A 20,821-nucleotide genomic window follows, 5' to 3' on the forward strand; every position below is an offset into this window, starting at 1 on the left:
ATGGAAACAACAAAAACAGTATTCGCCTCATTTTTCGCTGCGTTTTTTATTGTCTCTCAGCAGTTCTCTTATCACGCACTTGTAGCTTTTACAGATTTGTTTTCTCTTAAATTGTCAATATAGTATTTATAAAAAAACATTTATGATTGGTTTTTATCAATTGATTTTATTTATTTAAAAATAAATGCATTTAAAAACGAAAATTAGGTGTTCATTAACACTTACTTATATTCACATAAATTAATAAAAATATAACAAATTTTATATCTTATAATATTATGATTACCTGCAGATATGAAAATTATATATTGCTTACAATTTTTAGAAATTGATAAGCTTTCCTTTTTGTCGTCCATTCTGGTCTTCTCAGCCAAATACTTATCCTACAAGATTTCCCGAAATGCCTCCAAGGCTTGACGTTACTTGCTCTAGTAGCTGAGATGTTGTCTAAGAATAGTCTCATATACTAATGGAAAATCTTTCAGCGCATTTGTACAATATAACTGGACATAGATAACAGAAGTAAGAATTTTATTAAATTTATTTTATTCAGTTCAGAAAACATTTTTATTTATTGCTCTTAACGTAAGTTCTTTATTCGTCATGTTATCAAAAATCATTTATCAGTAGAAACAATTTAAACCCAAAGGTTTTGTTATAGCTTCTATAGCTTAACAAATTGTTTGGTACAACTTTTTAAAGAAACACTTCCGTGTTGTACCTAACCCAACTTAAATTTCTTAACACATTTGTTTATCACAAAAGATTTTCTACGTCCGTATTAAAAGCAACCACAAATATTTTTATTTTTTATTGTTGTACTAACTAACTAATTATAATCAATGCATTGGTTATTTGCTACTTTTAGTGAAAAGTGTAAGTTTTATTTTATTTATGGACTTTAATGATCTATAATTGCTTCAGAAATTTATATTATGCCATTTTAACCTACCAAATACATCGTTTTATTTTCATTTTTACAATTTGTTTTGCCTAATATGTAAAAATTAAGTTTTTGTAGAAACACCGCAATGTGTTTAACTAAGATTGAAGCTCAAGCTGGTATTATTATCTATAGATAGCAATTTATGTATACTTAAAGCATGATTCCTTATATCGAAAAATTATAGTAAAACTCATAAAGCGACTCCTTTCTAGATTTCTATAACTGTATGCCAGAATATTAAAAGTTTCAAAGTGCTAAAAGTAACATCGAATTTTCAGACCTCGATACGCACATAAACATACTTTACTTTTACGGCGATTCTATTATAATAAATCACTTTATTTGATTAATATTAATTTGTTCATTTCTTCAGTCATATTTGATATCAGTCATAACCAAAAGCCCACACAGAATTTCAGTTTGAAGATTATAGTTCTACATTATTGAGATTAGAACCAGAGGATGATGGTAGGTCAACATCACAGGGTGGCACAAAAGTGCCCATTGATACAACCGATTTATTCTTTTCCGCTAATTTTAACATTTCTGATTTTAGTTTGTCAAGAATAGCGTAATTTGGCTGATTTATCGCAGCTTTGCTTTGCAATACCGTGATCTCCTGCTCCTCCAGCTTTTTTTCTTTGAATGTCTTTATTGAATTGTTGCCATACAGACGCAACAGAGAACCCCATGTCTTAATATGCGGATGTAAAATCTGAAAAATTAAAAAGGCATTTTAATGAAAAATATTATAAAATACTTCAACGAAAATGATAACAAACCTTTTTAAGAATTTGTAAATACCGAATTATCCAAAAAAAAAAACTCACCTGTAAAATCGCTTGAGAAGCCAGTTGTTTGCCTTCACGCTTATTCTTGCATAACACTTTGGCCGTGTGTTTGCCCACAGTCATGGTAAATTCATTTTTCTTATTTTTGGTGCGGTTAATTTCGTAATTTATCTGCACATCGCCGAGACCAAAATTCCGCTGGAGACAAGTCAATAATATAGCATGCGGCGAAGGCTCTGTTGTCTTATTACAAAATTCAGCTACACGTGGATCTTGTATTTTGATATCGTCAAAAACCTAGTTTGTTGAAAATAGAGGTATATTTTTTACTTATTAGAAATATTTTAACTACAGGCATAGTGAAATTAACTTACTGATAAATCTTTGTGATTATTTTTGGGTGCATTCTTATCTTGCTTAATGCCCGTAATTTTGTCCTTCATTTCTGGTATAAGTATCTCTAATGTTTCACGCGCAGCGTCTGATTTGGCCTGTTTTTTGCTGGTGCCATAGCCAGTGCCATATTTCAAATCGTTGATTGATACCGTTGCAGAGTAGGGCGTTGCTGCATTTTCCAATTCTTTGAATTCATATGTTGGCTGCTTTTTCAATGCATGCTGCACATACTCATGCAATATACAGACATAACTTTTTCCATTCGGATTCATAATCCATTCTTTTCGACCACGCGTATTCGCATTTGTATCGCCGCTTGGCGCCAATATTGGGAATTTAATTAGTTTCGTACCATCCGGCAGAGTTGGCCGTTGCAAATTTTTAATGTGTTTTCGATTTTTTGTAAATTTACGTCGCGCATTCCAGGAACGAAAACGTAAAACACGTATCACTTTGAACTTGAATAGTTTCGCGCAGTATTGGTTCAATTGTTCGGGAGTGAGTGACTCCTTTTGTGTATTCTCAGTGACGGTTACAATTTTCGCAGGCGGCACTAGACTCTTTAATGTTGCAACATTAGCCGCCAGATCCGCTGCGTTCGCTGATGTTGGTGCGATGGTTGTAGGTGTATCAGATATTGCAGTTACAGCAGGTTCGCTTATGTCCATCTCTTTTCCATTCGTAGAAGATGAAACCTGCGCGAACTGACTGGAGTCTGTAGAAACAACTGCACTAACGTTGGCACCAGCAAACGGACATTTAGGAACTTTGACAGTGTTGGTTTCGATGACTTCTTCTGCTTGCATCGCTGAATTTTTTTCTGAGGTTTTTTGGTTCAAACGCTCCGTCTCCTCTTCGTCAACGGCTCGTCTATAATTTAGGCAAGGAATTGCGCCCAATGGAATGGCATGTTTCTAGGGATGAAGTAAGATTTAAATAATACATATAGTTTACGTATAGAAATATATAATATTGGACAGGCTATAGAATTTATTAGTCATAAAATAGTTGACCAGTGCCAGTTAACAATGACCACTTTTATGTGTTTACTTGCAACATATACATATATACAATTTTGCTGAAATGACGTTTATTATCTTACCCTTACGCTACCGTGTCCAAGAAAGTATGGTCTTGACGCCGACACGACACGAGATTGTTTATGTAAAAAGAGAGGCATACCGCTGTTATGTGTAACTTGTACCCAACCTTCCGGCAACACTTCAAAATGATTGTGGCCTTTCTCTAAAATCATATTTTAATTAATTTATTATTCATTATAATAACACGTTTAGCTCTAACCTTCTAATACTGTTTTAAATCGCTCTTCATATTTGGGTTTTTTCGGCTCCTTCAAATCATCAGGTAAATTTTCGTTAAGCAAATTTTCAATTTCATTGTCATCTATATCCAAATCAGAGGATTCATATCCGTCACCATTATCAAAATTTGTATCGCCATTTTCACTTGCAATTTCTGACAATGAAAATATAAATAGATAGATGAGGAATTTGTTATGTTCGTTTAGCTGATACCTTTTAAATTATTTAAAGCAAAAGTTTAGTTCATTTAGGTTAACAATTGTGTAAAGTATGTATATACAACAAACTACCGTCAATATGTAGTAAGGGTTTAAACACAACTTACCAGAATCTTCAGATCCAGATCCCTGTACTTCGTCTAATACTTGAAACTGACGCAATTGCTGATCCAGTGTTCCGCTTTGGTTGTTCTCCTCAACACGAGTTTTCATTTCTTCTATAGCGCTTAGGGAGAAGCCTTTTTCTTTCATAGCAGTTGCCTGCTGGTGGAGAGCCTGTTCATCGAGCCGTAATTTTTTGGCGAGTTGTGGGGACGTTGAAGGCGAAGACAAGGAACGCGGAATGAAATCACTTTCGCTAGACATTGTTTATTATTTTTTGGAAAAGTATAATCTATATACTGTTTTTCTTTTTCTTTGTGGCTTTCTTTACTTAGCAAATGTCGACTAAAGGCTGCTCTTTAAAACATCCAACCTGATGGAATCCAACTTTTGCAAATATTTTGTTTTTAGAAATTGGATTGGTCACATTGGTTATTTCAGAACTAGCCTCAATTAATACACCTGGCTTTTAAAGTATCTTAATTCCAACGTTGTAATAAAATTTGCCTGAAGCAACTTTCGCAATGGATTCTGCTTTAAAATTTGTATTTATCTTAAAATACACGAAACCACTGCAAAAGTACTTCTTAAAGCTTAATTTTTAAATCAAATGAATTTGTCATAAGCCGCGATATATTTATTTGAAATGAAAATAAATTGCAGTTTTTCAGTAATATTGTTTCACACATAAGTATATTAGGGATTGCATTTATATACTTATCGTTCTTTATACATCGCACAATCATCATCTGAGTGACAGTGTTGGAAACCGCTCAAAAAATTATATATTGTTTTCATTCTATTCATAAAGGATTAATGTTTTTCTATCAAAACTCGTTTAACCTAAACAAATTTTTTTATTATATTCAGCGTTATAAAAAACTTTCACGTAAAACTTAAAAATTCAAATTGTATAAAATGGGAGATATTCGGAAAAGCCTGTCTTTGAATTAAAATCACAGCAACACTGCCTAGCGACAGTTTCGTTGCTCTGTCATCGGTAGAAAAAATCCAGGCGTCGTGTGTAAAAATTTTCTTTGTATAAGATAATTCAAATTGGATAAAAACAACTAAATTGGTGTTACACCATAGTGAAAAATTATTCAATAGGCAACAAATTACACCTGTTGAAAAGTATTGAGGGATTAAACATTTTCGGTAAGAGCAACTGTTTAAAATCGATTTTTGTTTATTTCTTTCCCGCATATCACATCTCCGACTAGCGGTGTTATTGAACCAATAGAATTTCATTAATGACTAAAAGATATAAGAATTCATCGTTTAATAAGTATATATATATGTATATTTTGGATATCGTTTTAAGTTACTACTCCAATTAGTCATTGGATACACGAAAAAACTACCACACTGCAACAAAATGGCCCATTCGTTGCATACAGAACGCAGCATTCATGAGATGCTAAAAGACACACCGCCGATGAACGAAAGTGGTAGTGCAATACATAGTGGAACTGAAGGACGGCCGTTTATGCCCCCAAATAGTCTACCACTGCATAATCATTCAGGTATATTTTTTTACGAAAACTGTCGGAAATTTTCACCTAACTTAAATTTCTTCAGCACCCGCTACACCGATGACACAAACCAGCCCACAGAACGGCATGGACGCCGGTCTTTTACGTACAGGGGCTTCAAAAATCGACAGTATAAAGAATTGGAGCATATCAACTTACAAATGTACTCGACAGATTATGTTAGAAAAATTAGGTAAATCGCAACGTACTGTTGACTCAGAGTTGGAAGCGCAGATTGAACAATTGCGAGAAACACAGCGGAAATATTTATCTATTTTACGTCTGACGCGAGCTTTCAGTTCACATTTTCATCATGTAGTAGTAACTCAACATGCATTGGCCGAGGCATTTGCTGATCTAGCACAGAAAAGCCCAGAACTACAAGAGGAATTTACATGTAATTCCGAAACGCAACGAAATCTGACAAAGAACGGCGAGTTGCTGCTGAGTGCTCTGAATTTTTTCATTTCATCAGTGAATACATTGTGCAATAAAACTATCGATGATACGTTACTCACAATCAAGCAATATGAAATAGCCAGGTACGACAGTCTATTTACCATAATTAAAACTTCATAATACGAATTCTATATTTTCAGAGTGGAGTTTGATGCGTATCGTATGGATTTAGAAAATACAAAGCCTGAATTGCCACAGAGTCCTGTTGCCGAAGAGGCGCAGAAAAACTTTTCTCATCATAAGGAACTTTATGAAAAATTACGTGCCGATGTCGCCGTGAAAATGCAATTTCTAGACGAAAATAGAGTGCGTATCTTACATTTGAATGTTCTAATTTCATAACCGTAAAGTACTAATTCTTTTCATTATAGATTAAAGTGATGCATAAACAGCTAGTATTACTTCATAATGCAATAGCTGCTTATTTTTCGGGAAATGCTGTTGCTCTAGAGAATACAATGAAACAATTTAACATAAAAGTAAGTTGTATATTTCTTGTATAATTCTATATAAAATAATTGTTTAAAATTTTAAAGTTGAAGGCGCCTAATGCCACGACTGGATCCTGGTTAGAGCAGTAGTATTGCTAAATGCCCGTCCATGTAAACAACCAACAGTTTTAAGCACCTTACATTAGAAAATGTCTCATACATAAAAATCAAGAATAAGTCTTTCTTCGATGACCTAAATATTGGAAAAGAGCACAGATTTTCGGAGAAGATCATAGTAAACTTTTTCGCTTAAATGGATGTTAAAGTAAAGTATGTACAAGTTACATATATGTACTGGTCTGGTATTTACAACATATTTATAGGAGTTTCAATGTGTATTCTTCAATGCTTTTAGGTGTTTTTCAATAATTCGGAAGAAAAAAGTAAAACTAAGCTTTCAATAGCGAAAAGAAATGTAAGCGAAAAAGTTGCATTACATATTATACGTAGTATTATAAGAAAATCCAATACAATAGTTCCTGGTTTTCCCCTGAACTATTTGAATAGAAATGTTAGATTCACACCATAAAATACTTGTTTTCAGAACAATATAAAATTTTAAGATGATTTACAATTTAAGAAATACAACGTTTTCATAAACTTGTACAATCAGTTGGTTAGACAGCATTTCTCCCACAAAGCCGTAAACTATGAATATTAATTTAATAAAATCTTTTAGCACTATCATTTATTTTCTATCATAATAAATTATTTCATCTTTTGTTATTAAAATTATTTAACTGTTGATATGTGTACATTATATTAGAAATTATTTATTTTGCTTGAATCTTTTAATGTAAAATTAGGCAGAGATGAGGGCCTATATTCCATATACATACACAAATGTAAGTGCAGTATTGATCGAATATTAATATTTTTTAACTCCAATAATGTTTAAATTTTAGAAATAAGCTGAATAAAAATTTACTACTGCGAACAAATATTGAAAATATGTATGTGTAAGATAAGCCAGAAGGCGTAATTGTTTACTCTAGTCAACATATATTTAAAATATATATAAATATATTACAGAAATATAGAAATCTTTTTACAAAAGAAATTGAGTTCTCAGTGCTTTTCCAATTTCATATCTTTCATTTTATCATTGAGCACGGTCTCTTCATCTTCCTCTGCTTTAAACATAGTCTATTAAGTATAAATAAAATTTAGTATTACTCATTATTAATCATTTCTGTGTACAGTGTATCACTTACCGCATCATATATTACTTTAATAATGAGGGAACAACTGGGACAAGTGGCAACTTCTTCGCCCTCCATAAGTTCTTCCTTAGAAATATAGAAATATTTATGATTTTCAATATCCCTTAAAATATTTTAGTACCTTGGTTATCTGAAATCGATCGCCACACGGACATGGGTAGTAATAAACCTCTTCTTCTTCGTCATATTCCATGTCTTCGATTTCGACCTCATCGTGATAAACACTCATTTTGTATTATCGTTTTCACATAATAAATTGTGTAAAAAGTATTAGTTATTATTACTTAAATTCACGTTGCTGAAAATTGCAATAACAATGAGAAAAGCATGTTGATGAAATTGCTGTCATTTGTTCTATTAGCACTGTTCGTTTTGACAAGTATGACATTTCTGAATTGCTCATGCAAAAGTTGGTAAACATTCTTAAATCGAACAGTCTTTTTGGAAGAATTTTAGAAAATTTCAAAGCAAAGAAATTAACAATCAAAACAAAATTGAAAAAGTCCCTTACATATTTAGAAATAATGTCTGCTCTTAAATTTAGTGATACAAACCTTTACGAACTCCTTGGGATTGATCTTGAAGCTGAGCAATCGGATATACGAAAAGCTTATCGCAAAAAAGCACTTGAATGCCATCCTGACAAAAATCCGGACAATCCGAAGGCGGCAGAACTTTTCCATGAATTATCGAAAGCCTTGGAAATACTCACTGATGCGTCAGCCCGCGCTGCTTATGACAAAGTGCTAAAAGCTAAAAAAGCAGCAGAATTACGGAATAAGCAGTTGGATAGTAAACGACAAAAACTGAAAGCTGATTTGGAACAGCGCGAACGGGATGCACTACACAAACTGCAGAGTACGCAACCGTATGCCACGGTATCCAAAAGTGATGAAGAGGTGCTACAAGACCAAATTGAGCGGCTGCGTCGTGAAGGTTCTAAGCTACTGCAAGAGGAACAACGTTTAATGCGAGAACAATTGCTGCGTACTATAGCTGAAAACCAGCAGGCCCAGATCGAAAAGTCGTTTGACTCATCTGCGCATAGAATTAAAATTAAATGGAAATCGGATAAAAAAGATGACGACAACGGTGGATACACACCAGAAATTTTACAAAATTTTCTAAAGAAATATGGAGAAGTTGTCGCGCTGGTAATGTCAAAGAAGAAGGGCAGTGCACTTGTAGAGTTTAAGACACTTGAAGCTGCCGAATTAGCATTGTCCTATGAAAAGGGACGTCTAGCAAATCCACTACATCTTGAATGGGTAATACCACCTATAACAAAAGCAGCTGATAGGCAAATGGGGTCTTCGCTTGATTACGAAGATTTGGTTATGCGCAAACTTCGACAAGCTGAGGAACGGAAAAGGCTGATAGCACAAATGCAAGCTGAAGATGAAGCAGAAGGATAATGAATTAATTTTAATTAAAAATTTATAAGAATAATAAAGTAAAATACTGATTTGTTTTTGAATAAAAATACATAAGAATATTTCCAATTAGATTTAATTTCTTTTGGCTTTATTCAGAAAAATAACACGATCTAATCCTATTTGGATTGATTAATAGCAAAGCTGTGAGGTGTTTTATTTAAAGTCCAGACATACTTACGTACATATGTATAAATTTTTAATATGAAACATGGTTTGTAACCCCAAATGATGACGAACTATACAATTTTATCTTACCCCAGGTGGGGGACTAAAATTGATAGACAGGCCATATAGTGTGAAATGTTTCATTTTTAGTGTCATGTCACATAACGGTTCAATATAACTATGCACCTTCCTAGGATGTATTAGTAATAGTTTACCCATAACTATTTGTTGATATTCGTAGTAAATGTATCTTGTAGGTTCTTTCTGTTTCTTATCGGACGGCGGAGTGTCCTTGATTTTACATTTCATTATTTGTGTTTTAGTATACTATCCTTCACTGCTTTCGTCCTTAATTACCTGTGATTGTTGTGCGTATTTTGTAGGCCGGCATCCCATCCGTTTCTTCTCCTTGATTTTTGTGCCCAATGTTTCTGCAACCATTGATTTACGTTTATCTCGTTTAACCTTAGCACCACTTATTTGCCTTCCTTGGCTCGGCTTATTCCACACGTATGCGGAAGCGCCCCTGACGACAGTTAGGCGGGATGAAGGTAATCGTTGGGTTATTAAGAGCCTCTATCAAATTTACTTCAAACTTTGTGTTTAAATGGCAATACCCAATTTATTATTGACGAAAAAATAAATAAACACAATCATGATCATCAGCTGTTTTCTGTCGACGTAAACGATATAGGCTTCAAATTATTTATTTGGTAAAATGTAAATTTTCTCCATAAAATGGATCGCAATAAACGTGAATTGGAGACTTTGGTGTCTTCACAAAAGGAGCAGCTAATTCGTTATGAAAAGCGCTTGAAAGGTAAGTATGACACTATTAGAAAAAAAGCAAAAAATTGTATAATTTCCCAATCAATAGATGTGGTCACCGCATATAAGGGCTTGCTAAAAGAAAAGGAAGCTCTTGAATCAAGTTTGGCTGCACTAACAACTTCGAAAGAAACAAATAACGAAAAAGCATCTTCAGATGTCTCCTCAAGAAGCACTCCAGATGCTGTCGATGCTAAAAAGATTGACGACCCCGATATAGCACCTCCTGATGATTCAAGCTGTGTGATAGATGAAAAGCAACAATTGCAATCACAGATCATGACATTGATGAATTCATTGGCTACTTTATCAGCAGAGAAGTCACGGATGGAAGCATCCTTTCAGGCTGATAAAAAACATTTACGAGGCCAATTAACACAGAAGGATGATTGCATCGCCGATTTAAAGAAGACGATTAAAGAGAATGAAGTTAAAGCTAAGGCTCACCTGGATGAAATTAAGGCAAAGTGGATAATAGAATGTCAGGAGCGGGAAAAAGAAACAAATAATCAGATGATTATGATACGAGAGTTACAAAAGCTATATGCTGATGAAAGACATCTGAAGGAAAATATTGAAATGCAATTAAACAATTTCAAAACACAATTCGCCAATAATGAAACAGAGAGTGCCCGAATACGCGAACTACAAGCACAACTAAGAGAGACCAAAGCACAGTTGAAAGAAATGAAATTGGGAGGTAATAGCTCGCAACTTGCCGCGAAAGATGCCGGTGACCCAACAGATAATATGATTATACTAAAACAAGTACAACAACAAATGCAACAACTTAAGGAACAACACGCAGTTGCAATAAAGAATGAACAGCGACGTGTGCTGCAAGCAGAAGATCAAAGTAGACGCCAGGCAGCTTTACACGAAGATCGTGTCGCCAATTTAGAGGAGCGTTTAGCCGAGCTAAGTGCAACCGTTGGAAACTATGATCGTCTACGACAACAGGATCAAGAAAGCATACATGTACTGCGAAAGAAACTACAGGAGTTAGAACGAAGTTCTGATTCACAATCGAGTTTGCCAAGCGAGCTAAATTCTTTCGATGTGGATCATTCTCGACGTAGGAAAAGTAATATAACCTATGATATTTCAGTTATAGTTGACGAAATTATAAATCTGAAAAAGTTGTTGTTGGCTGAAAATTCGCGTAGTACAAATCCTGTCGATATAAGTAAATTATTTACAGTTAGCGCGGATCACACACAATGTCACGAGGAATTAGCTAGTTTACAACACCAATACGACTCTTGTAAGGCCGAACTGGCACAACAACAAGAACGTTTACATAGCCAAAAAACGCATATATCTACTTTGCAGGAGAAAGTAAAAGTGCTAAATCGTAATATCGATGAGCAAGAAATAGATCTAAAAAACCAGGCGGAAAAAATGAGAAACGGTATAAAAGAAGAACGTGCCAAGTGGAAAAATAAATTAAGTGAGTTGGAGAATGAGGCACGTTGTAAAGTGGTTGATTTGGAACAGCAATTACAAAAACAAAGACAAAGATCCTTGCAACTGCTCGATGAAAAGGAGCAAGAAATAAAAACATTGCAGACATCTTTTGAGATTTTTCATAATGTAACGTTACCTTCGACCGTTGACGTCCATTCTGAGAACTTGCCCACTTCAGCATCCGATGCTGAGAGTAATGATGGAGTTGGAGCAGGGACTAGCAACACACAATTGGGCTCAAAGGTTCCAATTAAATCGAAAAAGCTTTCAGTCGGTGAAAATTGTCATATGCTACACTACGCCAATGAGATAGCTCGGAAAGATATCGAAATAGCAGCGTTGCGAAAAGCAAAATACGTTGCTGAATCAAGTTTGCGTAAGGCTATACAGGAGAAGGTGAACGCACAGGAGGATCTCTGCGATAAGATAGCTTCACTAGAGGAGCAAGTCGACAGGTCAATATAACATTGCGAACAGGAACATTTTGTTAACAATTAAAACTATAAATTTTATTTTTAGGCTGGAACGTTGTAAAACACGAGAAGGAGCCAATCTTGAATATTTGAAGAACGTAATCATTAGTTATATTGTAACACGAGATCCAGATGGCAAGCGGCATATGTTGAATGCTATAAGTGCTGTATTGCAGTTAACAACAGCCGAGATGCAGACGATTAATAACGCATTCCAAAAAAAATAAAATCCTGTATTTGCACCATGTACGATATATTGTTAACAGTATCAACATTTGTAGCAAAAAAAATTTTTAACAAATTATCTAATATACCTATCATTTTAACAAACCCTGAATAGAATTGTTTCCAAACATAGTATTAATAAAAGCCACTGATTGGAAATTTTTTCAGGTGTTCTTTCAATACGGCTGGAAATATCGAAAAGAATTTAAAACGTCTGCCCATCTGTTCCGGATCTGTCAACATTTTATAACCACTTTTAATGGCATCGCGATTTTCAGGCAAAGTATTTGAAAGCAATTTCTGTGGAAGATAAATTTTGGGATTGAATACAAGGGAAAAATTAAATGCCAATAGTTACATTAAAGTTTTATTACCTCAAGACGAGCCTCGCCTTCCATTTTTTGTAAGAAGCTGCCTTGCTCAACAGGCCCAAAACAAAGTACTTTGCCATTTTCTTCTGCAACGCGTTTTATTTGTCTAAAGTCCACATCCGCCGTTAGATCCGCTGTGCCAGGAGCTAGTAGTGGTTCATGTAGTTGATGATTTTTAAAAGCCTACATAATTAGGTTATTTAAATGCAAATAATAAAACAACATGAATTTTCCTCACTCTGAATGTGTCTCCTTTTTCACCAAAATGACCATAATCCATTATTAACGCAATGCCACCATCACTCTCAAACCTATTCGCTATGATATTAATAATACGATCTGTATCTAATGAATACTCAAGGCAATCACGTGTCTCTCCAGTAATTGACGTGAACAGATGTGATACTGGGGTCTGTGATTTTGGTATTACATAACGAAACTGTTGTTTATTATCGAAATCGTTGCCATTATTTTCATTGACATCAATTAAGACTTCCTTCCAATATTTATCATCTCGTTGTAGTTTATGCACTGGCAAAGCATCGAAGAATTCGTGTGCCAATATTATGGAGAATGCGTTTGGGACATCCTCCAATCGCTTGTGCCAGAATACTTTCGTACCAGTTGCTGTTTTACCCGTCAAGTAGTGAGAAGAATTTTCGTCGTTTACAATCTCGCTGCTGAAACAAAGACGTTGAGCTTGCACTTTGCTTAAATAGGGACTTATCTCCACCATATGCATAGAAAATTGTCCAGCGAGTTTAAATTGTGTCAGGACTTTTAGAACATCGCGTGCCAATGTACCCCGACCAGGCCCAAGTTCAACAACTTGAAATGGTGTGGGACTACCCAATTTTCGCCACTCACTAACTATCCAAACAGCCACAAGCTGTTATAAAATATTAAAACGTGTATTAATTATATAAAAATTTGAAAGAGGTATACCTCGCCGAAAATTTGGCAAATTTCCGGTGATGTGATGAAGTCTCCTTCGCGTCCAAAAACATCCCGATTCATGTAATATCCACTTAGGGGATTGGTTAGCACTTCCCGCATATACTCCGCTACTGTAATCGGTCCTGTTGCCAATATTTTGGCTCTCAAATGTTTAGTTAAATCATTTGGTGCTTGAAGTTCATCTGGTTTTGACTCCACCTGTGGCGCTGTCAATTTGCGGGATAATATTGCAGCATCCGGTCGACGCACTGCTTTGTAGCTGTAGTTTCGACAATATCGAGAATTAGCAGCCAAACAGCCAAATAAGCAATTTAACGAGCGTTTACTCATAGCAAATAGTATTTATTTGAATTTTTAAGGTGCATAACTTTTGCACAATGTTTAAGTGTTGCTTCGTTGTAAGGCTTGTCATTCTGTGTTTTGGTTTTGATATGAGGGTTTCCTCAAAATATTTTCTTATATAGTAAACAACAATTTTGAAGTCAAACCATCTTATAAATGACAAGTGAGATATTACAAAAACAAGTGTATAACATAAAACTAAAAACTTAAAAAAATCAATTTTTTTTATACTAGAATTTTTATATTGTATTCATGAATCACGATGATGGCAACACTACAGATATAAATATTTTGTTTTATTTACATTTTGATTATCAACAAATACGAGTTGTATATTATTTTGATTATTAGTAGATATAAAACTGAAAAATAAAATAATAAGTGCTTAAGATGCGACAAGATTTGAAACTATGCAGGCTTTGCGCGGGATGCTGCGAAAACAAAACCACGACTTCGCTCTTTGACAGAAGTAGAAAATCAGAACTTCGAAGGATATTCCAACTTACTAACATCCAGGTACTAAAATATATTTGAGAATATTCCCAATAAGTTTTTTCTTGTTTTGTTACAGTTAAAAAATCTCAGCAATTTACCGTCCGCAATGTGCTCAGATTGCGAAAAAGAATTGGAACGGGCTTACGAATTTCGTAATCGTTGCATTTCAGCGCAAACATATTTTTCCAGTTCAGAATACATGTGTCATTTCGATCGGAGGCATAGGCAGAAGCAAATTTCCGGTGATAACTCTATCAAAGAATCTACTTCACTAAAGGTTGAATTTTTGTCATATACTAAGCAAAATGAAAGCAGACAGAGGCAAATTGCTAACTCCATGGAAAAGGAATCTACTTCAGTCAAGGATGAATTTTTATCATATAGTGAGGAAATTGAAACAGCAGATTTGGACTTCAATACACATTCGGGTTATATTTTACAAGCTGCAGTAGAGAGCGAATGTGATTTCGATGCACTTAATGAAGGTGAAGTGGAGCACGATGACGCCCAGGTAGAGTTGGAAAATCAGTCCATGAAAAATTCCGACCACGAACTCTTGCTATCGAATAAAACAAGAGCAGTATTCGAAGAAAATGAGGAAAAAGATAGAGGTCATGAAGAAATAATCTCTCAGCCAGATAAGTCAGACAACAATGGGGAAGATCCACAGAGCGATGATAATCAGAAGACGGAAGCTAAAGAAGAAAAGCCGAATAAACCACGAACATATATATGTGATCAATGTGGTAATAATTTCAAGTATCGTAGCCATTTTTATTCACATATCAAACGACATGCTGGAGTAAAGCCTCTACAATGCGAGTCAGTTTATTATAGAACTTGAATAGAATAAGCGTATTTAATACAATTAATTTCTAACTTGCAGAGTTTGTCCGAATAAATTTTTTACCGAGGGTGAACTTAAACGACATATGCGCCGACATACCGGTGAACGTCCATTTCCTTGTCAGTATTGCGAGCGTCGTTTCACGGACTACAGTACAAGAATTAAGCATGAGCGGTAATTCCTTACAAAAAATTTACATATTTATCTCACTGGACTCAAATGCTGGTATATTTTAGTACACATACAAACGAACGTCCATTTGGGTGCCCACAATGTGGTAAAGCGTTCACAACATCATATGTTTTAAAGAATCACATGCTTGTGCATACTGGAGAACGCTCCTTCAAGTATTTATATTGTTACAAAAAGAAGAAAAATTAATTTTTTTGTATGTTTTTTTTCAGATGTACGCTTTGCAATAAATCTTTCCAACGGCAAACGCACCTTATCGTGCACACACGTTCTCTGATCCACAAACAAAACGTTGAACGGCAACAACAAACAAATCTAAAAGTGAAATGTTTTTCACTAACAAAACCATCTTTGAACACTTAAAAACGAAGTGAATTCGCTCATTTAGTTCGAAAAGTTCTGAATGTAATGTAGACACATGCTTTGCGGGAGAAAATATAATTTTTAAGGGCTATTAAATTATTATTTTTTAATCCAGTTGTTTATTTAACGAAGTGTGGTTTGAGAGCGCATTTCGTTAACTATAAAATGATTTCGTATGAAAGTAGATCATAACCGTTATTTATGTAATTTACATATTAGATATATAGTTACTTAAATGTACCTTTAATTATGTATATATTGATATTTAAGTATAAAGAAATATACAAATTTATGCATATCGATTCAAAATCAAATTATTCAGTATTTATGTATACATCGCTATCTTGTTGTTCAGCATCCTCATCTAACTCTTCAATATGCCTCTCGCAGGTTTGATCAATTTCTTCCTCTATCATATGTGAAACAGAAAGATTTCTGTCGGCTTGGCGTTGTGTAATAGTGGTAATATGCTGATTAGGATTGATTTGTTGTAGCAAATGCTCCACTTTGATATTCGTAGAGCTAATTGTATGAAGGGTTTGATGGTGGTTTATATTAGAAACATGCTGATTAGGCTCATCTTCTTGTAGCATATGTTGCACTTTCACGTCCGTTGTAGTAAGATTTCTGACTGTTTGCTGATGTGTTATAGTTGCAATATGTTGATCCAGTTGGTGTTTACGTGAGAACGTCTTATTACATGGTATACACCTGTATATAGAGTTACACCGAAATTCAATCATTTTTTGTTTTATAGATAACAACAGATATATAAATGACACTTACGGGAATGGTTTTTCGCCTGTGTGAGTTAACATATGATTTTTCAGAACGTTAGAATAAGTGAATGATTTACCGCATGTTTGGCAAGTGAATGGACGTTCATTTGTATGTATTCTGTTTAAAAGACATATGTAAATTCCAACTTAAGATTCTTAATTAATTTATGAAACAAACCTTTCGTGTTTTATATTTGTACTCCGATCAGCAAAGGTTCGTCCACAATATTTACAAATGTAAGGTTTTTCTCCAGTGTGCACACGCATATGACGTCCAATTTCGGAAGGGCATGCAAAAGTTTTCCCACAAATTCTGTTATCAAAATAAAATAAGTAAAAAGTTGGTTCTTTGTAATGTATTCGCTTACTCGCATTCGAAAGGCTTTTCGGCCATATGACGTCTCATATGCATTTTTAACAAATTACGTTTCGAATATATATTCCCGCAAATCTCACACATTATACTTGAAACTTCAGGTTCTTCCTTCTTTTTTCTGCCTCGATTCGATTTTTTTCCATTATGTAATTCCGATTTTAATGAGATGCCCTCGGGTTTTGTTTTTGGCCGTCCTCGTTTACGACCCAAATTATCGCTACTTACTGGCTGTCTTTGTATATACGTTGGCGAAACAGTCTTCTTTATTATGGATTTAGGCAATTCTTCTTCAAAATATTCACTGTCCGTGTATTCAATAAATTCCTCAGCACTTTCAGTATTGGGTTCCATATCAGATTCAAGAACTTCTTCTTCAACGGCTTCAGTAATATCCTCTAGATGCACCTCCTGTGCATCAATAAATTCAGTATGCATATCAAAAAACATTTCGTCTTCATTATCTTCTTCATGTTTAGATATGATTTGAGCGCCCTCATAGTCTAATGGTTCTGTCTTCATTTCCGACTGAATAATGCATTAACAATTATAATCATGATTAAATTAAACTTACAATCTTCCTCTATTACCTTTACTATAGCGTCCAAAAGTGCGTGTTCGCTTGCTTGACACATGGAACGGAACTTAAATGACACATTCAACTTTTCTAGGCACTGCACGCAAATCATTTTTGGAAACTCTTCGTGTGGCTTTAACTGTTGGTATAAAAGAACACAATAATTTATATACTGCCATGTAATAATACAAGGTAATTAAGCATAACTCTTACCACTATTCCACCGCAAACTTCTATTTGCTGCACAATTTCGCTACATGTATCATCCTCCGTTTCAAAGAGAGGTTGCATTTTGCTTGTGTTAATATCCTCCGTCAAACAAATGCGACATAAATCGTAAACATGCATTATTGGAATATTTTTCTTTTCCTTTTACTTTCTAGATGTGCGTTATATTTACTTAATCACAAAATATTTCACTTGATCGATAGCATAATACGCGTATTGTTAACTTTGTGTATGTATGTGTGTCACAAAATGTTTTGACAGTAACAAATGTCAAAGTCAACGCCATCTCATGGAGAGTGTGAATCAGATAAAAAATTTTTAGTATTATAAAAAATGTATTATAACTCAAAAATGTTTAAATAAGAGTAATGATTAGTTTATAATGTCAATATAAATTATTTAAAAGTTAAAACCACTTTTCTAATATTGTTAATTTTTTTTCTATAGATGTTCGTTATTCAAAGTAACGAGTTACAATGATACCGAGTATAAATATGTATTTACAGATCTAGAACTACTTTTGACAGATTAGCTATCATAATTTGTCGTTTTGGTGCATGAATTTATTTTGTTATTTGATTTGTGTAATTTTCACTTCTAGCAGTAAATAAACAAAATTTTAGTTGATCAGTGCGAATCTACTTGAATATAAACAAACTTTAAGCAGGAAAAGAGGAAGATACATCTGGATGCCAGTCATGGAGATCAGCATAAAATGGAATATTTGTCGCGTTTGTTTGGCAGAGGAAGGGCAAAATCATAATGCAAAATATATTTTGATTGATTCTAAAATCGTTAAACAAGTTTATGACATTACTGGTGTGCAGGTTTGTGAACGAACTCTTTTTATATCTTTCTCTTAAAGAAATCCTAAAAAAAAAACCTCCTACAGATGGAAACCAGTGACAACCAGCCAGACAAGATTTGTCGTAAATGCTTGCTTCTGCTGAAATATGCATACCACTTTAGAACCACCTGTCGAAATTCGGAGGAATATTTGCAGTCAGTTATTCAAAAGACTAAATCAGCAACGTCCATGTTAAAAATGGATAAACAAAGAGAACGTTCAGTGGAATTACTAGAAGAAATATTTCACGAGGATGTTGAATTCATTTCATTAAATGAGCAACGGGATCCAGAAACGGAGGAATATTTTGATACCAAGGAAGACAGTCTACCGAGCCCATTGGCAGTATCAGAAAAGATTGGTGATAGTAGAGATAATTCTAAACCCCATTTAACAAGTACAACTCCCAGTACGTCGTTAGTCTCAAAAAAACAGGAATATCACAGAAAGGATAGTGCTACGCATACTGCGAGTTATGAGGAAAGTAATGATGATAAAAAAAATCATGACAACAATGTCGATTTGAACTCGGCTGACAGAAATATTAATAAGAAACATAACGAAACAACTGCAAACCAAAAGTTTATAGGTCAAGACGATGAAGAATCGGAAGTGGATGGTGTCTATAGAAATAGGAAAACAAATTATAAACAAAGACATTTACAACTACCAAATAGAAAACTGAGTAAGGCACAAAAAGGATCAAATTGTTCAGATCAGATTCTCGCAGCTCAAGATTCTGAGGAAGATGAACTAGCGGACTTTGAAGACAGTAAAACAAATTCAAAACAAACCCCTTTACGATTTCAAAAAACTAAATACAATACCGAAAGTAGCGTGGATACTTTGGATTATGCAGATGACAATAAAATCGGTGATGAGGATATAGTCGATGAGAATAATGATTACAATTCAAATAACTGTAACAAGGAAGATGACATAGATAACTCAGTAAACACTGAAATCAGAATAGACAAATTAAGGACTTCCACCAATTCACCAACACACGAAGCAGAAACAAAGCACCAAACAGAAGAGGAGTTGTACTACGTAATCGAAGAACCCGTTAAAGCCGAGGAGTCGTCGAATTCCCAAATTGAAGATGTAGAACTAGATGTTAATGCAGATGCCGGCATTCAACTAATAGATAATTACGAAGAAATAGATGGTTGTGAAGAAGGCGAAGAACCTGAGTATGTTGACGCGGAAACACCGAGATCTGTGGTTCAGATAGAAGAGTATCTAATCGATGAAATCGAAACCGAATCGGTGCTACCACATGAGTTGGAATTAAATGAGGATCAATTAACAAAACGACCCAGCTCAACGACCATTAAAATCAGGGATCGAGCTTCACCACATATACGCAGAAAAGGTAATGATTCGTATTTATTTTCCTGTGACGTTTGTGGAAATCATTTCACCAGTCGAAGCCTTAGAAATTATCACATGAGAATACACCGCAAGGAAAAAAATTTTGAGTGCGAGTAAGTCAAAGAAATGAAATGTAAATTTTAACTGTTTAACTATTATATTACTATTTTATAGGCTATGCTTTAAACGCTTTACAGCGGCGTGTAATCTAACGGCGCATATGCGCATACACACAGGAGAAAAACCATACGAATGTAAATATTGCTTACGAAGGTTTACGGATCGAAGTACGCATGTAAAACACGAACGGTTTGTATTTTTCGTTTCTGCTAGGATAATGCCCCAGTGTATAAAATAAAACTCTTATCAATGAATTTGCAGGATACACACGAATGAGAAACCTTTCCAGTGCAACATTTGTGGCAAATCATTTGCCTTATCCACTACGCTTCGGACGCACGAAAAAGTGCACACAAACGAAAAGCCTTTCAAGTGAGTACAGCTATATATGTTTGTATGTACTATGTGTAACTTTTGAGTTTGTAACAAAATTATTTTAACTTTTGTATATACATATATATTTATTTCGATTTTTTATTTTAGATGCGAGCCCTGCGAGAAATCATTTAAACTGCCGCATCAGTTAAAATCTCACCTGCTCACAAATCAACATAAAAACATTGTAACAGCGAATGAGCTGGGGAATTATAACTAAATAAAGTTATTACATATACATAGCTTATTTCAGCCTGTTTTATTAATGCTATGGTTTTAGTATTACTAACAACCAATTTATTGATTAAGTATTATCTTTAATCAGATGTGCATACCTGTGTGTAAGTATTTTTGGCATAAAAAAACTTAAAAAAAAAAAAAATTTTAAAAAGTAATTTTTGCTTAATTTTATAAACGAAAATAGTTTCCAAATAAAAATTTTGCTGACCACTAACAACGTCCAATTAATATTTTATGCACTTTGTGCACAAATAAATCAATGAT

General features: G+C 34.3%; 8 protein-coding genes and 1 long non-coding RNA gene across 11 annotated transcripts; 4 read left to right on the forward strand and 5 right to left on the reverse strand.

Annotated features, from left to right (window-relative positions):
• Positions 1-146: 146 nt before the first annotated feature.
• Positions 147-4,485, reverse strand: LOC105230880 (microprocessor complex subunit DGCR8). The gene is made up of 6 exons (XM_011211889.4): positions 3,781-4,485; positions 3,436-3,609; positions 3,236-3,378; positions 2,112-3,047; positions 1,777-2,034; positions 147-1,661 (listed from the first exon to the last, which is right to left on the reverse strand). The coding sequence occupies exons 1-6, from the start codon at positions 4,037-4,039 to the stop codon at positions 1,374-1,376; spliced, it is 2,058 nt and encodes a 685-aa protein (XP_011210191.3). The 5' UTR covers positions 4,040-4,485; the 3' UTR covers positions 147-1,373.
• A 251-nt stretch (positions 4,486-4,736) lies between these two features.
• LOC105230882 (arfaptin-2) lies at positions 4,737-7,295 on the forward strand. Of its 3 annotated transcripts, none has more exons than XR_852773.4 (7): positions 4,737-4,933; positions 5,100-5,301; positions 5,357-5,852; positions 5,910-6,075; positions 6,141-6,248; positions 6,306-6,530; positions 6,584-7,295. XR_852773.4 is itself a non-coding variant. In XM_011211891.3 (6 exons), exons 2-6 carry the CDS (start codon positions 5,154-5,156, stop codon positions 6,348-6,350), a joined length of 963 nt encoding a protein of 320 aa, XP_011210193.1. In that variant the 5' UTR covers positions 4,737-4,933; positions 5,100-5,153; the 3' UTR covers positions 6,351-7,295. The 3 variants fall into 3 exon arrangements, 1 of the variants encoding a protein (XP_011210193.1); XR_852774.4 differs by having other exon boundaries at positions 6,616-7,295; XM_011211891.3 differs by having other exon boundaries at positions 6,306-7,295.
• On the reverse strand, positions 7,221-7,823 carry LOC105230881 (DPH3 homolog). Its single transcript, XM_011211890.4, has 3 exons — positions 7,605-7,823; positions 7,475-7,549; positions 7,221-7,406 (listed from the first exon to the last, which is right to left on the reverse strand). The coding sequence occupies exons 1-3, from the start codon at positions 7,710-7,712 to the stop codon at positions 7,329-7,331; spliced, it is 261 nt and encodes an 86-aa protein (XP_011210192.1). The 5' UTR covers positions 7,713-7,823; the 3' UTR covers positions 7,221-7,328.
• A 61-nt stretch (positions 7,824-7,884) lies between these two features.
• On the forward strand, positions 7,885-8,990 carry LOC105230883 (dnaJ homolog subfamily C member 17). Its single transcript, XM_011211893.4, has one exon. It carries the CDS (start codon positions 7,885-7,887, stop codon positions 8,896-8,898), a length of 1,014 nt encoding a protein of 337 aa, XP_011210195.3. The 3' UTR covers positions 8,899-8,990.
• A 46-nt stretch (positions 8,991-9,036) lies between these two features.
• LOC125779956 (uncharacterized) lies at positions 9,037-9,705 on the reverse strand. Its single transcript, XR_007423475.1, has 2 exons — positions 9,442-9,705; positions 9,037-9,375 (listed from the first exon to the last, which is right to left on the reverse strand). It is a non-coding gene; the product is annotated as an uncharacterized LOC125779956 (long non-coding RNA).
• Positions 9,706-9,727: 22 nt separating this feature from the next.
• Positions 9,728-12,194, forward strand: LOC105230885 (GRIP and coiled-coil domain-containing protein 1). Its single transcript, XM_011211895.3, has 3 exons — positions 9,728-9,904; positions 9,962-11,834; positions 11,899-12,194. The coding sequence occupies exons 1-3, from the start codon at positions 9,823-9,825 to the stop codon at positions 12,077-12,079; spliced, it is 2,136 nt and encodes a 711-aa protein (XP_011210197.2). The 5' UTR covers positions 9,728-9,822; the 3' UTR covers positions 12,080-12,194.
• LOC105230884 (protein arginine methyltransferase NDUFAF7 homolog, mitochondrial) lies at positions 12,085-13,876 on the reverse strand. Its single transcript, XM_011211894.4, has 4 exons — positions 13,394-13,876; positions 12,687-13,337; positions 12,452-12,631; positions 12,085-12,377 (listed from the first exon to the last, which is right to left on the reverse strand). The coding sequence occupies exons 1-4, from the start codon at positions 13,733-13,735 to the stop codon at positions 12,213-12,215; spliced, it is 1,338 nt and encodes a 445-aa protein (XP_011210196.3). The 5' UTR covers positions 13,736-13,876; the 3' UTR covers positions 12,085-12,212.
• Positions 13,877-13,998: 122 nt separating this feature from the next.
• On the forward strand, positions 13,999-20,665 carry LOC105230888 (uncharacterized). The gene is made up of 10 exons (XM_011211898.4): positions 13,999-14,263; positions 14,319-15,064; positions 15,129-15,263; positions 15,326-15,436; positions 15,494-15,638; positions 18,225-18,428; positions 18,494-19,935; positions 19,997-20,131; positions 20,204-20,314; positions 20,426-20,665. The coding sequence occupies exons 1-10, from the start codon at positions 14,138-14,140 to the stop codon at positions 20,535-20,537; spliced, it is 3,267 nt and encodes a 1,088-aa protein (XP_011210200.2). The 5' UTR covers positions 13,999-14,137; the 3' UTR covers positions 20,538-20,665.
• LOC105230887 (transcription factor Ouib) lies at positions 15,883-17,850 on the reverse strand. Its single transcript, XM_049461231.1, has 6 exons — positions 17,587-17,850; positions 17,387-17,512; positions 16,792-17,324; positions 16,602-16,736; positions 16,431-16,541; positions 15,883-16,355 (listed from the first exon to the last, which is right to left on the reverse strand). Exons 1-6 carry the CDS (start codon positions 17,719-17,721, stop codon positions 15,959-15,961), a joined length of 1,437 nt encoding a protein of 478 aa, XP_049317188.1. The 5' UTR covers positions 17,722-17,850; the 3' UTR covers positions 15,883-15,958.
• Positions 20,666-20,821: the final 156 nt, after the last annotated feature.

Source organism: Bactrocera dorsalis, unplaced genomic scaffold (genome assembly GCF_023373825.1).
Source record: "Bactrocera dorsalis isolate Fly_Bdor unplaced genomic scaffold, ASM2337382v1 BdCtg014, whole genome shotgun sequence".
Taxonomy (NCBI): domain Eukaryota; kingdom Metazoa; phylum Arthropoda; class Insecta; order Diptera; family Tephritidae; genus Bactrocera; species Bactrocera dorsalis.

What these genes read in the sequence shown, in the direction of transcription:
- LOC105230880 (XM_011211889.4), bottom strand. Translation starts at nt 4,039, where the DNA reads ATGTCTAGCGAAAGTGATTTCATTCCGCGTTCCTTGTCTTCGCCTTCA. An exon ending in ATAATCACAAAGATTTATCA is followed by an intron (nt 2,035 to 2,111) that starts GTAAGTTAATTT and finishes TCAACAAACTAG; the next exon opens with GTTTTTGACGATATCAAAAT. An exon ending in CTTCTCAAGCGATTTTACAG is followed by an intron (nt 1,662 to 1,776) that starts GTGAGTTTTTTT and finishes TTAATTTTTCAG; the next exon opens with ATTTTACATCCGCATATTAA.
- LOC105230882 (XM_011211891.3), top strand. Translation starts at nt 5,154, where the DNA reads ATGGCCCATTCGTTGCATACAGAACGCAGCATTCATGAGATGCTAAAA. An exon ending in AATTTCTAGACGAAAATAGA is followed by an intron (nt 6,076 to 6,140) that starts GTGCGTATCTTA and finishes TTTTCATTATAG; the next exon opens with ATTAAAGTGATGCATAAACA. An exon ending in TGAAACAATTTAACATAAAA is followed by an intron (nt 6,249 to 6,305) that starts GTAAGTTGTATA and finishes AAAATTTTAAAG; the next exon opens with TTGAAGGCGCCTAATGCCAC.
- LOC105230881 (XM_011211890.4), bottom strand. Translation starts at nt 7,712, where the DNA reads ATGAGTGTTTATCACGATGAGGTCGAAATCGAAGACATGGAATATGAC. An exon ending in ATCGATTTCAGATAACCAAG is followed by an intron (nt 7,550 to 7,604) that starts GTACTAAAATAT and finishes TATATTTCTAAG; the next exon opens with GAAGAACTTATGGAGGGCGA. An exon ending in TTAAAGTAATATATGATGCG is followed by an intron (nt 7,407 to 7,474) that starts GTAAGTGATACA and finishes TATACTTAATAG; the next exon opens with ACTATGTTTAAAGCAGAGGA.
- LOC105230883 (XM_011211893.4), top strand. Translation starts at nt 7,885, where the DNA reads ATGCAAAAGTTGGTAAACATTCTTAAATCGAACAGTCTTTTTGGAAGA.
- LOC105230885 (XM_011211895.3), top strand. Translation starts at nt 9,823, where the DNA reads ATGGATCGCAATAAACGTGAATTGGAGACTTTGGTGTCTTCACAAAAG. An exon ending in TTATGAAAAGCGCTTGAAAG is followed by an intron (nt 9,905 to 9,961) that starts GTAAGTATGACA and finishes CCCAATCAATAG; the next exon opens with ATGTGGTCACCGCATATAAG. An exon ending in CTAGAGGAGCAAGTCGACAG is followed by an intron (nt 11,835 to 11,898) that starts GTCAATATAACA and finishes TTTTATTTTTAG; the next exon opens with GCTGGAACGTTGTAAAACAC.
- LOC105230884 (XM_011211894.4), bottom strand. Translation starts at nt 13,735, where the DNA reads ATGAGTAAACGCTCGTTAAATTGCTTATTTGGCTGTTTGGCTGCTAAT. An exon ending in TTTGCCAAATTTTCGGCGAG is followed by an intron (nt 13,338 to 13,393) that starts GTATACCTCTTT and finishes ATTTTATAACAG; the next exon opens with CTTGTGGCTGTTTGGATAGT. An exon ending in AAAAAGGAGACACATTCAGA is followed by an intron (nt 12,632 to 12,686) that starts GTGAGGAAAATT and finishes CTAATTATGTAG; the next exon opens with GCTTTTAAAAATCATCAACT.
- LOC105230888 (XM_011211898.4), top strand. Translation starts at nt 14,138, where the DNA reads ATGCGACAAGATTTGAAACTATGCAGGCTTTGCGCGGGATGCTGCGAA. An exon ending in ACAAGAATTAAGCATGAGCG is followed by an intron (nt 15,264 to 15,325) that starts GTAATTCCTTAC and finishes GGTATATTTTAG; the next exon opens with TACACATACAAACGAACGTC. An exon ending in ACAAACGAAAAGCCTTTCAA is followed by an intron (nt 20,315 to 20,425) that starts GTGAGTACAGCT and finishes TTTTTATTTTAG; the next exon opens with ATGCGAGCCCTGCGAGAAAT.
- LOC105230887 (XM_049461231.1), bottom strand. Translation starts at nt 17,721, where the DNA reads ATGCATGTTTACGATTTATGTCGCATTTGTTTGACGGAGGATATTAAC. An exon ending in ACAAATATAAAACACGAAAG is followed by an intron (nt 16,542 to 16,601) that starts GTTTGTTTCATA and finishes TCTTTTAAACAG; the next exon opens with AATACATACAAATGAACGTC. An exon ending in ACAGGCGAAAAACCATTCCC is followed by an intron (nt 16,356 to 16,430) that starts GTAAGTGTCATT and finishes CTCTATATACAG; the next exon opens with GTGTATACCATGTAATAAGA.